We start from the raw sequence: 14413 nt of genomic DNA, 5'->3' as shown, positions 1-14413 counted from the left end.
AAGACAAAGGAATTCCCTCATTTGCATCATTTGCATAAGGCACGTCCCCATGCAAATGAGGGAACGCCCCCTGAAGGTAGCACTGGCACTTTAAGTGCGCCAGCGCTATCGGTATTACTGAATGAGATGCACAAGCATCTGTGCCCCTTATGTAATAGCAAAGTGCCCCGGGGGTACGCAAAGCAGGCGCAAACGCCCATTGCGCCCCAGGGCACTTGCTGTAATATGCCAAAGATGAGTGTTAGCGTAGGGTAAAAGAAAAAGAAAAACAGGATACAAGATACTTAAGCAGAGTAACCCGTCTGCACTTCATGCAATGGCTATTCCAGACCCCAAAAATACAGTTCAGCATGTTTCCCAATTGCAAAAATGCTGTGTACATGTGCATAAGGGATTAATTCAGCGATACCACAAATGGTTCACAGTACTGGCTCATTTATCAATTTCAGGACAAATGTCCTTAATACTCATTTGCACTCCAGAAGCTTTTTCTCAGCCAAGGCCTCATTTGCACCTATGATGGAAGAGCGTGTAAGCTGGACATGCCACATGCGATGATGAGCTAGCTACCCAAGACCAGTCCCTTAATGCCACATACTATAATTTTGTACACTTTCCTAGTCTTCTTTACTCACTTTATGATCATACTGAATACCAAAAGACAAGCAGCTGTCTGTGTCCTTGCCTTCCAATCTTCAGTGCTGTCGTTATGTCTTGGTGGCTCAGAGGCCAGGAAACTGGGTCGCAATGTATAATTTGAGGCTTGTAAGCAATAAGTATGCCAGCTTTCTGGTTTGAGGGTAAGGCGAACTGCCTCGCAGAACACCCTAATTGGTGTTCCTTGTTTCTTGAGACAGTGATGTGAGTAGCTACCACATATGAGTACCGAGGGACAGTAAAATAGTCAGTGTTTGGTACGTGTTTGAGAAATACTCAAGATCAGAAGACCCGACGGAAGCTTTTTCCAGGTACCCACTTGTCCATTGAAAGTAGCCCCACCCCCTCTCCCACCTTTCCTCAGCCTGTGGAAGCCTGCTGACGGAGAGGCCGCCTGTAGTTGAATGTATGAATATGGGCAGAGAATGGTGATCGCACAACTCAATCACATTTGTAAGGGCTTCAATCAATCAATCACAGCATTTATATATAGCGCGCTACTCACCCAGAGCGTCTCAAGGCGCTGGGGGGAGGGGGGACCGCTACTGCTCGAACAGCCAGGTTTTGAGTTGCTTCCTGAAGGCGAGATGGTCCTGGGTCAGGCGGAGGTGGGTCGGGAGGGAGTTCCATGTCTTGGCGGCGAGGTAGGAGAAGGACCGTCCCCCTGTGGTGGCTCTTCGGATGCGGGGGACGGCGGCGAGGGCGTGGCCGGTCGAACGAAGCCGACGTTTGGGAGTGTAGAAGTTGAGGCGGCTGTTGAGGTATCCTGGGCCTTGGTTGTGTAGGGCTTTGTGTGCGTGGGTGAGGAGTCGGAAGGTGATTCTCTTGTTGATCAGGAGCCAGTGCAGGTCTCTCAGGTGTCCGGAGATGTGGCTGCGTCGGGGGATGTCCAGGATGAGTCGGGCGGAGGCGTTCTGTATGCGCTGGAGTCTTTTCTGGAGTTTGGCGGTGGTACCGGCGTAGAGGGAGTTGCCTTAGCCATTGGAGCCACAGCCAGAGTACAACACAAGCCACAGATGTACCTTTATCCAGCAGAGGGGAGGGGGTGGCGGGTGTGTTGTGGGTCCTTTCTCTCTGTCTATGAATAATCTTCTATTTGGATTTTATTCCAAACCTAGAAGTAATGGTGTGCCACTTGGCTTCGCTTTGTGCTTCAGACTTGTTTCACTCCGTCATCGGTGGTTAACTTTATCTCTTTTTTCTTTGTTGCCAGCTCCAAATGCAAAAGATTTGGATGTCTTTCTGAGGAAACAAGAGTCTGGTTTTGGTTTTCGGGTCCTTGGAGGTGATGGACCAGAACAGGCGGTAAGTGAAATGTTACCTTAAATTATGAGGCATACAGCAGCACACCATAGTACCAGTGATTGATTCTCTGGTAGAGTCGTTTGTGTTTCATTTCTGCATGATTCATTTTGGGTTTAGATAAATATGCTAATAGTAGGGCAGTAGCACCATTGAAATGAAGGGCACCGTGTACTTTTTATAAGAAACGGAAGAATAGTCTTCTGTCTCCATGTTTACCTTTTCCATCAATCCGGCGAATGGGTGATAGTCTTAAAAAAGTAAACTGCGCATGAACACGTGCAATTTGGTGTCTGTCTGTCTGTTAATTTATAGAATTAGAGGAATGCCACTTTTTACCACGGGTTCCTTCATACAGCGTACTGAAGATGGCATGGACAACAACTGGTAACCATGTCACCAAATTTAACTTGCACCAAAAACCGCCTGGGCAACAGATGATTTTAAAGTATGATGAAAAATGATCAGGCTGTGTTCTGGAACAGAGTATAAACAATATCTAGATTTATTTATAATTCAGTCATTTGCACAACAACGCATTTCACAACTGGAAAACAGAACATTGGTAGCGATAACGAATCCATTGTATGTCTTGGCAGTAAAGGTTAACAAGTGTACATTAGGACATTATATCAGAACTCGAATCAACAAATGCACTTAAACACCTACAATGCAAAGGGACCTCAAAAGCGATGTTATATCAGAAAGAGTACATAACTGGACATGCACATACAAATGCACCACCAAGGGAATGTGTAAATAATACATATTCAGACTGTATAGTCCGCACTGCGCGGACAGTAACTGAATGCTTACAAGCTCAACCTCATTGTAAGAAATTGGATACATTATTTGGGGGGGGGGGCGTGACTACCTGCCTCAAAGAATAATCACACCTCTTGTCAGGGTGAACCCTCAATCCCTAAATTAACCTGGACTAAACCCCCTAGAAAAATGTCACAGAGCAGACAGGCCTAATTTATGGCAATGTGTAAAGAAAGTATTTATCCAGTACCAAAACAGTAATGAAGTCGAAATGAAAAAAATAAAAATAACAAACTGAATTAGTATTAAAATTAAATAAACAAAACTAGACTGAAATGACAATAATCCAATAAGGGAACCCAGAGATATGATTTTTCAAAGTTTTAATAGGAATAGCTCCAAGTGCCAATGATAGTCAATGGTCATGGGCGAAACCTAGGTGCAATTTGATGCTAACCGCAATAGAGTGCTCGTCGTATACACCAACCAAGTTCTTCCTGGTCAACAATTTTACTTGCTGACTCTAGTACATTAAGCTCCACTCCACCAGAGGGGAGGCACTTAGAAACTGGAAGGGTGTCGGGTAGACATCAACAGCAGTGTCCAGTTCAGGGTCATTTTCCACTGGTCAGCTGAACCATTGGAAGAAAGGGCCCTTATAGCTTGGTGTATCCCTGTAATTTGAACAGGTCATCAACCTTATGACCCTTGGAGCCCACTTATTTGTCCTGGGCTTAAGAGGGAGCAGGTCCAGTCCTTTAGGACTCTACTAAGGTCACAGACAGCTTTAGCCTTCTTCTGATTCTTCTACAGGTCCAGTAGTATTCAGAAGGGGGTACCTGGCGATGCTACATTTATGCCTGGTATGCACTAGTGTGTGGGAATGACTCCTGGGCGCACACTACCCAATGGGGTAAAAGTTCCTGGGGCCAAGCCTATCCACGTTGGGCATTTTCATGATGACAGAAGTCTTCTGCCACAGTATACTTGGGCTCAGAGTTCTGTGTGTGTATGTTGGGAGTGTATTATAGTAATCCTAGTATCCTCCCACATCTAACACTAAAATACAGTTTGAGGCAGTCACTGTATCCACAGTAAACCCAGAGACACAAGTTTAGTACAACAAAGCAATGTTTTCCAACAACCAAACAGTGAATATATATGATTTGTTTTCGCATCCTGTTTTCTCTCTTTGAAGAGCGCCCTAAGTTTTATATGTAAAACCCAAGCAGTCCTATCAAGCAGGATTTAATACTCAAGCAGATTTTGACTTTGTAATATCAAAAAGAATGCTCTAGGGGTCTTCTCTGCCCCTTCAGTTCAGCCTATTGTTGACTCCTGTGAGGTATTACACACACATTCACACCTACTCAAATGCTAATGCCTGCCTGGCATTAGCAGGAGAACAGATGCAAATGGGCCTCCAGAAGCTTTAGGCATGGAAAGGATAACTTTCTAAAAGTACATTTCCCCTAATATTCATCAAAAATCTGACTTCAATATTGACTTGGAATTTTAATAACTATTAAAAATATTTGTTTAATTTTTTACTAGCTGTTTCCTAACCGAAGTTAATATTATTAAATGTAATAATGTAACAGTATATTTTCCTAGCGAACAGCCAGTCTTGCTACAGTAAAAATACCTTTGGTGGCTTTTTCACTTAACGTCAAACATTAAATTCCTATATGTCTTTCTTTGAAATGCTATGCATGCTGCCCTGTGAACAAGTAGGTAACAGATAGGGGTAAGATATTTAAAAGGAAGGTTTTGACCTGCCAGTGGGTTATTTAAACAGGTCAAATTTGCAAATTAAAATTTCAACAGCTAGGCTACAAACGAAAGGCCCACAGTCATGTTTGCACAGTCAATGTAGTGGATAGCTAGCTTGATGGGTGCTGAAGTCCACTACTGGTATTTAACTTACAGGTACTAGATCCCCTATGTACCATATACTAGGGGCTTACAGGCAAGTTAAATATGCCAATCAGGGGAATGCGAATTTCAGCAAGTTGAAAGGGGGAGCACAGGCAATTTATCACTGGTTAGCAGGGGGTAGCATGCACAAAGTTCTACAGACAATACAAAAGCGAAAATCCAAAGCAACCTTGCAGAAAGGGCACATTTCCCGCAGTCATTTGCCTGAAAAGAATAATGAATGACTTTGGTTATTTTTTCTTGCAATAGCCAATAGGGCTGACGTTTTATGCTACCGTTTTAGCTTTGCCAATGTTTGTTTTGTTTCTTTTGTTTGTGAATGATCTTTGTAAAACTTTAATAAAAAAAACAACTATTCACAGATATTCGTCCGTGCATGCGCACACATGCTTTTGACACTAGTCTCTGGAACTGAAAGGGACTACTATTTTCTGCGCAGATGTGCACTTTGTCAGGAGAACAATGCCATCACTCAGTAATGTGAGGCAATGGCTTAAGTGGTCTGACTGTGTATCCCATGATGAATGCTTTCGTTAGCAAAGGCAAAGTGTGAAACACACTACGATATAACAATGGGTAAAGAGAATTAACTGTAAAATCGCAATGTCTTGGCTAATGCTAGACCCAATAAAGGCCAAATTCCTAACCAAGCCAGACTGTTTTCCCATTGGGAAACAGTTTTCCCCAGCACTGGAAATTAAAACTTGGGTGTATACTTGTGCCACAATTTCATGCGTGAAATGTGGTGCTCAAAATGAAGTGTACTATAAACGTGTCAGTAAGTTTGAAAGCAATCGACTAAACTTATATTCTGCGATGAAAAGTTGTTAATTGTTTATACATATATATTTTTTTTAAGTTGTACTGTTTCTGTAGATTGCGCCAGTGCCATCTGACTCTATATTCAGATTGTCTTCAAAACATTATAGGCCTGGATTTATTTTTTGTTATTTCCAATTAATAGCTAGTAACTTATTTTAGTAAATGAAAACATAAGTTAATACTTATGAATGTAAAAATAATATATATCGTATTTTAGGGATGTAAGTAATCTTAATTTCATACAAGAATTCCAGAAATAGCAACTGCTTACCTTTTTTGATCAGATTGACAGTGCAGCCTTTGGGTGCCCATACCTATGCCGTCTCTAGCAGCTGTGCTTCCCTTGCTTCCTGCATCATTCATCTGCAAGTTACACCACAAGGTTTCCCATCATCCATCTGCATAGGCAGCGAACGATCTAGAAGCTAGTCACCCCTGTCCAATCCTAGGATGTGACATCACTTCTCAACTGCTGTCCCAACCCTTCTGCACACCATGCTGGGATAATTCAAGATGGTGCCATCAAGTGGCCACTGTTCACATCTCCTCTGGGGACGCAAGCTCTGCTCCTTGCTGATATCACTGTCATGGACTTTCCCATGAAGCTTCAAAGGGAGCATCCTCCTGTATTGGCTTCCTCCTTTGTTTAGTGGATTGGGTACAGTGTGACAGCTTATTAACAGATGCAGATTTGTTTTCCTACCCCTTTTAATTTCTCATTTTTGTGGGGAGACCTTTGTTCCCTCTGCTGGAAGCAGAGTAATGAACTTGGCCCAGCAATGTGACAAAATGACTGGACTCTGATCCTGAGTTGAGAAAGATAAATATGGAAATTCTGGAAGACCACTAAAGTGTACTTCTGGTATCTTAGGACCTGCCTATTCAAACTGGGAGCACACATTTCACCCCAGTTTCATACATTTTGGTACTTTGTAGCTCCAAGGGAAGCAAAACTGCACTCTAGGGCCCATTTCTGTTATGTGTATAACATAATGTTGCTGCAGATAAAACAGTAAACATTACTGACCTTACCTATGAGTGGCCAAAAATATTTTAAGGCCTATCCTAGGTCCACAATTAACCTTGTAGAGCCCCCTCTCCATAAGCTACCTGTGTGCAGTTACTGGACTGCGCACAACAGTAGTCTCACAGGCACAGTCCGTGCACGTGTTCAGGTGTAACCAGCCAAGTGCACCTTATCTTAAATGGTGGACACTGGCAGTAAACACCCACAGTCCATTCACCATGTGATTAACGTCGGTGACACACAAGTTGTGAGACTCACCCACAATAATAGTCCAAAACGTAGTGATCCGAAAGCAAACAAATCTGGTTGTACTGAATGGATGGACTCCATTTGCAAAAGCCACCCCATACTCATCCAATGCCTCATCCAATATTGGAATCCAAAGACATGCACTCCTATGGATCTGCTCCTTCCTTACTGGAAGAACCTAATGAGTCAGCCTGACAGGGGACACCTTGGATGCCTGCGACCTCATGAAGTTCTTGACTGAAATCTCCCACTTGATGAAGATCCACTGTATGAAGCTGAACACCGACAAGACTGTAATCATGATCTTCGGGGAAAGTACTTCACCTTGGGACTCCACCTGGTAGCCGGCAGAGATATTACCGACACCCATCCCCACCACCCATTCACAAAGAACCACAAGATCCTCATCAACAGTAAACTAGCCATGGTCGCCCCAGTCAATGCCGACACCACCTCATGCTTCCATACCCTAAATACGCTGACGAAGATTTTCAAATGGCTCCAAATAAGCACCTGCAAACCATCACGCACACCCTCATCACAAGCAAGCTGGACTACAGAACACATCCTATGCCTGGATCAACAAAAAACTCATCACACGCCTGCAGACCATTCAGAACTCAGCCGCCAGAATCACTCTCAACCTCCCATACCACTCTCACATCACACCAGACCTGAAAGCTTTCCACTGGCTCCTGATACATGAGCAAACTCATTACCCGCACTTTTGAGGCACTACATAACTGGCCCACCATACCATGGCATTTCCATCTGTTTTCACAAACCTTCAAGAGACCTCAGAACATCTGGACTCCTAAATTCACACATCCCACACACATGGAAAATTAGATGTGGCAGTCAAACCTTCTCCTACATCGCTTCTAAAGCATAGAATGACCTGCCACTACACATAAGAGCCTCCTCCTCACTTTCTGAATTCCGCAAGAAACTGAAGATCTGGGTTTTCAAGTAGTCTCACTAGGCCCTAGGTCTGGCCAGACTCAGCCTGCTCAGCACCAGAATAAGCTCCCAAGAAATAGTGCACTGTACAAATCTGCATTACATAAATCTTCCTATAACCCCCTTTCCCTGTATCTCCCTGAACCAGTAGCCCTCTCTGCCATCTTGCCACTAGCCTGTATTTTCACCCCCCTTCGCCTCCTTTTCCACTGCTTAATTGCACCTGACTATCTGACTGCTTATCAATGTGTTCTACATGTGGAAGCTTGTGCGTCTCTAGCCCTTCATCTCTTGTGTCTCCTTGAGGTGTACCCTCTAAGCCTTTTTGACATTATTATTCCTGCACCTCCTTATCTCATGATCCTTGTTGCCCTTTTTGTTTGGGTTTCCTTGCAGCTGATTGCGCATAATCCCTACATTTTCTTGCTCCTGTGCCCTAGCGCAAACCAACATCAGCCATGTTGAAATAGGAATGACGTATTGCACAGTGTTGAATCATTTGTCCCTGGTTGTCTCTTCTGTATGAATGAAGCTTCCACAGTGCTGTTCCAGTTTTCTATTTAAGGGGAGCCACACAGCAACTACCCATGTCTGTGAGTGTGACAAAACCGTTGAGGAAACCTTTTCACTAAACAACAACCATTTACTGCATTGCGTCGAGCACTACCTTCATGAACAGGTAAAACGAAGTCTGCCCCACGCCTTCCATTCCTGAGCTCGACAGCTCTTTGACTGCTCAGACAAAGCAAGGCCAATCACCTTTTATACTATGCTGTCTGGCCTGTGGGTGGGAGCGACCAATATATTTAATCCCTATTGAAATCCATTCCAGCTCATGTGCGTGATTGGCAAAGATAGTGACAACTTTTCAGTCTCGACAGTGGCATCAAGTAAGAATTGAAAAAAAATGTAAGGATCTCTTGCAAGCAATGAAAAATACCAATGAAGTGCCTCTCAGTAGTATATGAAGGAAAGTATTGTTTTAATCATACACAAATGACCCTACAATTGCTGAAGAAGCGACCAATGTTTCAGATTTGTGTTGAAAAATTTAAGAAGTTTCAAATTCCATAGAAAACATAGCTTCCCAAAAGTACAAATTCCTGTCCTCTTTGCGAACAAGCACTAGCAGAGCTCATTGGTTAGCCTTTTGTCAATGCTTACTTTACCATGGTTGTTGCAAAGCTTGATTGTTGGGAAAGCTTGCAAGGCCCTAGTCAGTATAAACAAAATGGCTAAAAGTCAAAATATTTGTTGGTGCTAAAAGCGCTCATTGCCATAGGAGTCCCAAACACTGGACGGAACTACCTTGTGTTTGGATGTGCTCCTTATTAAAGAGGAGGATTCCATCACTCACAGTGAAGCTAGCTTATTGCAAGGGGGCTGACCCACTGCCGCATGATGTATGCTGTTGCAGGTGCCAGAAAAATGTGAATGACACAATAACAGACCAGTGAATGAAGTGGGCTGGCTGAAAGTTCCCTAACAATATTAGACATATAATTTTAGTTAAATCAGAAGGTTTTGTCTAATTCCAGATCTAAAAAAGAGCACTCACTAGGATAATATGCAGCTTTTTACTCTATCTCTAAAATGTGTCTCCCTTTAGTGTCCGAGCACTCCGCTGTCCTTATAAGTAGATGTTAGTAATGGGGTTCATTTTGATGGGGGGATCCCTACCAACCAGTGGCGTGACAAAACTTTGGGGCCCCCCTGCAATGAATCGTGATGAGGTCCTTCCACAATGCCTACATACTCACAGTAACCAACCACCCTGTAGAAGCCTGCATCAACATAATATCAGCGGTAGTTGCCGTGATACGTTAGCACAGAGAAAAAAGTTATACTAGTCGGATGCTCGTGCTCTACATACATCCACACCAAAAATCGAACTGTTTATATTTTTTAATCATATTATTTTTACCAAATCAGAAAAACAAAACATTGCGTTTCATTCTTCTGCTCTGTTATTGTAAATGTATCATGATAATCATAAAGGAGAAATTTATAGCAATATGTTTATTTTTTGCCCTCCTAAGGTACTTATAGAAAAGGTAGAATCTTTCTGCATGCTTCTATACATTTCCAGCTGATGCACCTTTTAAAAAAAACGGACTCGAACTAAACCAATTCTAATATCTTTTTACAGTTAACGTAGAACAACTTTTTAGAAGTGTTTCATTTTGCACTAGAGGTTATATTTTTTATTCTTCATGTTTGTAAACACGCTTTCTCTTTTTATGAAAGATCTACACACCAATGATTCAAGAGGTTTGTTAGAATGGTGATGAATTGACCTCGTATTATAAGGATTATTGTAAGGATATATACTTCCTGGAGTACATAGTAAGGATGTTGGAAGTCACGTCTCCGTTCATAACCTTATAAAGGAACTTGGCCTTCAGCCATGTTTCTCCATATGGTCATGAAACTCCTCAGTAAGTTGCAATATCTTTATAATGTACGCCAGGGGGTACATTATCGCTTAAAGTACTCCCAACAGTTTAACTATGGCCTAACGTGTGCCCTCCTACTATTTGCTTCTAGGTACGCTACAGAAAGTTCCAGAAGTGGTATTTTTAACAATGCATATAATAAAAAACACATAGAAAAAATAGTGCAGATGTATGTGATAGTCCGCGCAGGCATGAGTAATTGCAGAGTTGAGCAATATATTTAAATGTTTGTAATTGAATTACCTTTTCATATTATCTGCATGGATTGAAATATATTACGTTCCAACAGAACACCTCCTCTTGATTTATTGTATTTGCAGAGGACAGCATGCCTGCATTTAACTATTTTAAAAAGTGCTATCCCTGTCCCCTTACTACAGACCAAGAACAAAACAAGAACTCTGTGCTGGTCATTGAGAAAAAAGGCTGGTGTTGTAGGAGAAGCTTTTGGGGAGGGGGTCAATTTCCTTAGGGCTCACCTACCACAATCACTCATGTGCAATAACCCCTTCACTTTCTTCCTCAGTCATTCAACATTATAGCTATATTTTATCCCTCCACTGCCTCTAAGCAGATTCCTGGTTAATGTTCCGGAGTTGCACACAACCTTTTTTTAGGGTTGTCACCTAACCGGTTTTATATGGGCATGAGCTGTATTTTAATGTCCTAGAGAGTACAACAATTAGAAAAATCAGATTGGTATTTTTCCCCTTATCAGCACAAACCTTAAACAGGTAATGTAAGATGAAAACACTTTAAATGTGTTCTACAGCTTCCCTGCTGGCCCATGATTGACAATGACAAAGACAGAATGGCCATATTAAAACCAATACAGATGATTTCTTATCTATTTAAGAATCATGTTGGGGACTTTGCAGAATGTTAAATTGTAAGCAGATGACCATATCTGTCTCTTGGAAAGATAGGAACCTTACCACTGCCTCCATAAATTCTGTGTGGCCTCTCCCCCTCTCAGACAAGCAATGGTCTGTGGAGGACGCTTTGTATGAGGGGAGGGGGAAGGCTATCAGCGCTTCTAAGGGACCTGCCTGGCGCAGAGTGAAAGTGAAACAAAAGTTATTTTGTTTCTCTTCTGTTCTGAGTCAGCTGGTGTCATCTCAGAGCCCCTCAAAGCAGGCTGAAAACTGCATCTGTTTTACAAGAGACACAAACCCTGGACAGAGAAGCTGATGGGGCTCCCCTTCATATATAGAAGGCTGGGACCTCCCCGCACCGCAGTGGCTGCAGTGGTGTATGTTACGCCACTGCTACCATCTCAATAAACCCACTGAGTTGAGGTTAAAACACAGTTATGTGAGCATCTCTGCTCAGTCCCTGGTAGCTATTGCACAAGCAGTTAAACCCCAGAGAAGTGTGTGCTAAGTTCAGGAAGTACCAGTCATTTTAAGAGAACAACACAATCAACTTCCCCAACCACTTTAGAATACTAGCGAGACATTTAATGTGTGAAAAACACCAAGAGCATTAAAATAAGTTAAGGGAGCTGGAAATATGGGTTTAGGCACAAGAAAAATGGCAAGAAGTTGATGTGCCCTTCAATTTTTCCCTGTCCGTCGGCCTGCGAGACGAGGGAGCATTGGGCTATGAGATGAGGGACCGTTGACGCTTGAGGCATGGTTCTTCGGAGCCTGCACCTGGGCTGACTTTGCACCTCCCTGACTCACCGAAAGCCGAAGTGACTACCGCCCAGTTTCATGAGGCCATGCTTCTCATCTTTGGGCGGCCTGACCCTGTCGACACACCCTTAACCCTGTGGAGTCAAAAGGAATCCCATCTTGTTCTGCCCCGACTGCTCCGGTCCTGGCTGTGGTCGGCCATCCATTCGTGGATCCGGCCCAATGCTGGTCGCGCCATCTCAGTCTTCCCCGCACCGGACCCGAGGCAGACACTCCCAGCGCCGACAGCGACATCCCAATTGTGATCCCTGACACTGACACGGAGCCGGATGGGTGGGCAGGAATCACGCTTCCTAGATCAGAGCCTGATCACCAGGTGCTCGGACGCAGGGAGGAATGGGAAGGATCTCTGGACTTGGAAGAATATCAGCCATACATAGAAGACCCTAATATGGACTGGACTAAGGAACTGGATGAAGCCCGTGGTTGGATACTTCTCCAGATATTGGTATGCTTTCTCCCCCTATTGTAGCTACGGAGGAGGGCGCCTCTTACGCAATGCTGGTGCAGAGGGCGACTGAGGTCCTTGACCTTTAGTTGTACTCAGTGGCTTCAAGACCAACATCTTGACAGAGGTGATGCAACTAGGGATCTCCTCATCTCAACCTCTACTCCTATTCAATGATGCCCTGATGCCTGGTTCAAACCCAACACACTCCTGTAAATAGGGTGATCACCTGTTGCCATTGCCCCGCTCCAGGGGGCCCAGACGTCCTCACCCACCACCTTACCCCTGAGAGCTTGATGGTCTAACCCTTGACTTCCCTGGGCGCATTCCCTACCACTCCCTTGGACAGGGAATCCAAAAGGCTGTACTCTTTGGGGAGGAAATCTGTTTCTTCTGCCAGCCTAGTATTTCGGTCTATGAACACCACATACCTTTTGAGTCATTACTCCCACACTCTGTGGGACACAATTGCGCAAGTGCTGCCACTGGTCCCGGAGGAGGCTTTGGCTTTACTCTCTCATGCTGTTGCAGACGGGAGAGATGCAGCAATGTTCACAATTTGTTGTGGATTGGACATGACTGGCTCACTGGGAAGAACGGTTTCATCGACAGTGGCCCTGAGGTGCCAAGCCTGGTTGAGGACAACTGTCTTTTCGGAGGATGTCCAAGCTTCACTTATAACCTTTGATGGCACCCGTCTTGCCTTAGACTCAGCGCTGGAGCTCTTTAAGAACTCGTGGGCTACGGCCAAGTCCTTGGATTTCTCTGCTGCCCCACATCACCCTAGTCTGCCTTTCGCTCCTTTTGTAGATACGGAAGGGGTTTTGATGGTGTCAGTACCCTGCCAGCCCCCTAACTACACATGCGTGGATGAGGGCTCGGTACCCACAGACGTTGTGGGTCCGTTAGCAAGTGGTCTGGTCGGTCCACCACCCCACCAGCAGCTGCAACCTCCAAGCCTACCTAGTCTTCCTCTTTACCACCATGATCATCCAGTTGGCGGCAGGATTTGCCATCACCTGCCCCACTTGCAGTCAATTACATCGAGCTGCAAATTGTCGAAGAGGCTAATCCCTTTCCTTTAAGACTATCTCCCCCCCCATGCCACCACCTCACGACTGAATGATAGGTTCATTTGTCCTGGCTCCCTGAGCAATTTATGACTCTCTTGGCCAAGGGAGCCATAGAGAGAGTTCATGAACCAGAGGTAGTTTGTGGTTGCTATTTCTGCTACTTTGTGGTCCCAAAAAAGTACAAGGGCCTTCGTCTTATCCTAGACCTCCAAGCCCTTAACTTCTTCCTCAAAAAGGAGAAATTTGAGATGCTCTCGCTATCTCAGGTCTTTGCTGCCCTGGACCCAGGAGACTGGATGGTAGCGTTGGATTTGCAGGATGCCTATTTTCACATTTCCATCCTGCCTGCCCACCGGCATGCTCCGTGGTTTGCGGTAGTCCACAAGCATTTTCAATTCAACGTTCTCCTTTTTGGCCTCACCAGCATCCCTTGGTTGTTAACCAAGGTGGTGGCGTTGGTTGCAACTCATCTGCAAAAGTCAGGGGTCCCAGTCTTCCCCAAGCTTGACGACTGGCAGTTGAAGGTGGGCTCGCCCCATGTTGTCGTCTCCCACCTCCAGACTTCAGCGAACCTTCTGCAATCACTGGGATTCATTGTCAATGTGCCACAGTCACACCTGACTCCATCTTAGACACTCCCTTTCATCTGACCTGTTCTGAACACAGTGCATTTTTGGGCTCATCCTCCCGAGCGGTGAGTCCAGGATATTCAGGCTATGATATCGTTGTTTCAACCTCTATTCTGGGTTTCGATGAGACTTACTCTGAGGCTTTCTGGTCCTCATGGCCTCCTGCATTCTGCTGATGACACATGCCAGACGGCATATGTGGGCTCTGCAGTGGGACCTGAAGTTCCAAGGGGTGCAGCATCAGGGGAATCTCTCCGACTTGATCATGATCTCGGAGGGAACTGCAAAAGATCTGCAGTGATGGCTAACTAACTGCGATTGGGTCAGAGGCATACCTCTCTCCCTTCCCAACCGGATCTGACAGTAGTAACAAATACATCACTTCTGGGA

General features: G+C 44.5%; 1 protein-coding gene across 3 annotated transcripts in view; it reads left to right on the top strand.

Annotated features, from left to right (window-relative positions):
* Window positions 1-14413, top strand: part of MAGI3 (membrane associated guanylate kinase, WW and PDZ domain containing 3) — a 1411302-nt gene that overhangs the window by 1141378 nt on the left and 255511 nt on the right. For all 3 annotated transcript variants that reach the window (XM_078644434.1, XM_078644433.1, XM_078644435.1), the window contains one exon: window positions 1871-1962. In XM_078644434.1, coding sequence (XP_078500560.1) covers window positions 1871-1962 — 92 coding nt within the window. The remainder of the gene's footprint in view (window positions 1-1870; window positions 1963-14413) is intronic.

This window comes from Lissotriton helveticus, chromosome 5_1 (genome assembly GCF_964261635.1).
Source record: "Lissotriton helveticus chromosome 5_1, aLisHel1.1, whole genome shotgun sequence".
Taxonomy (NCBI): domain Eukaryota; kingdom Metazoa; phylum Chordata; class Amphibia; order Caudata; family Salamandridae; genus Lissotriton; species Lissotriton helveticus.
This window is presented reverse-complemented; position numbering and strand designations above follow the sequence as displayed.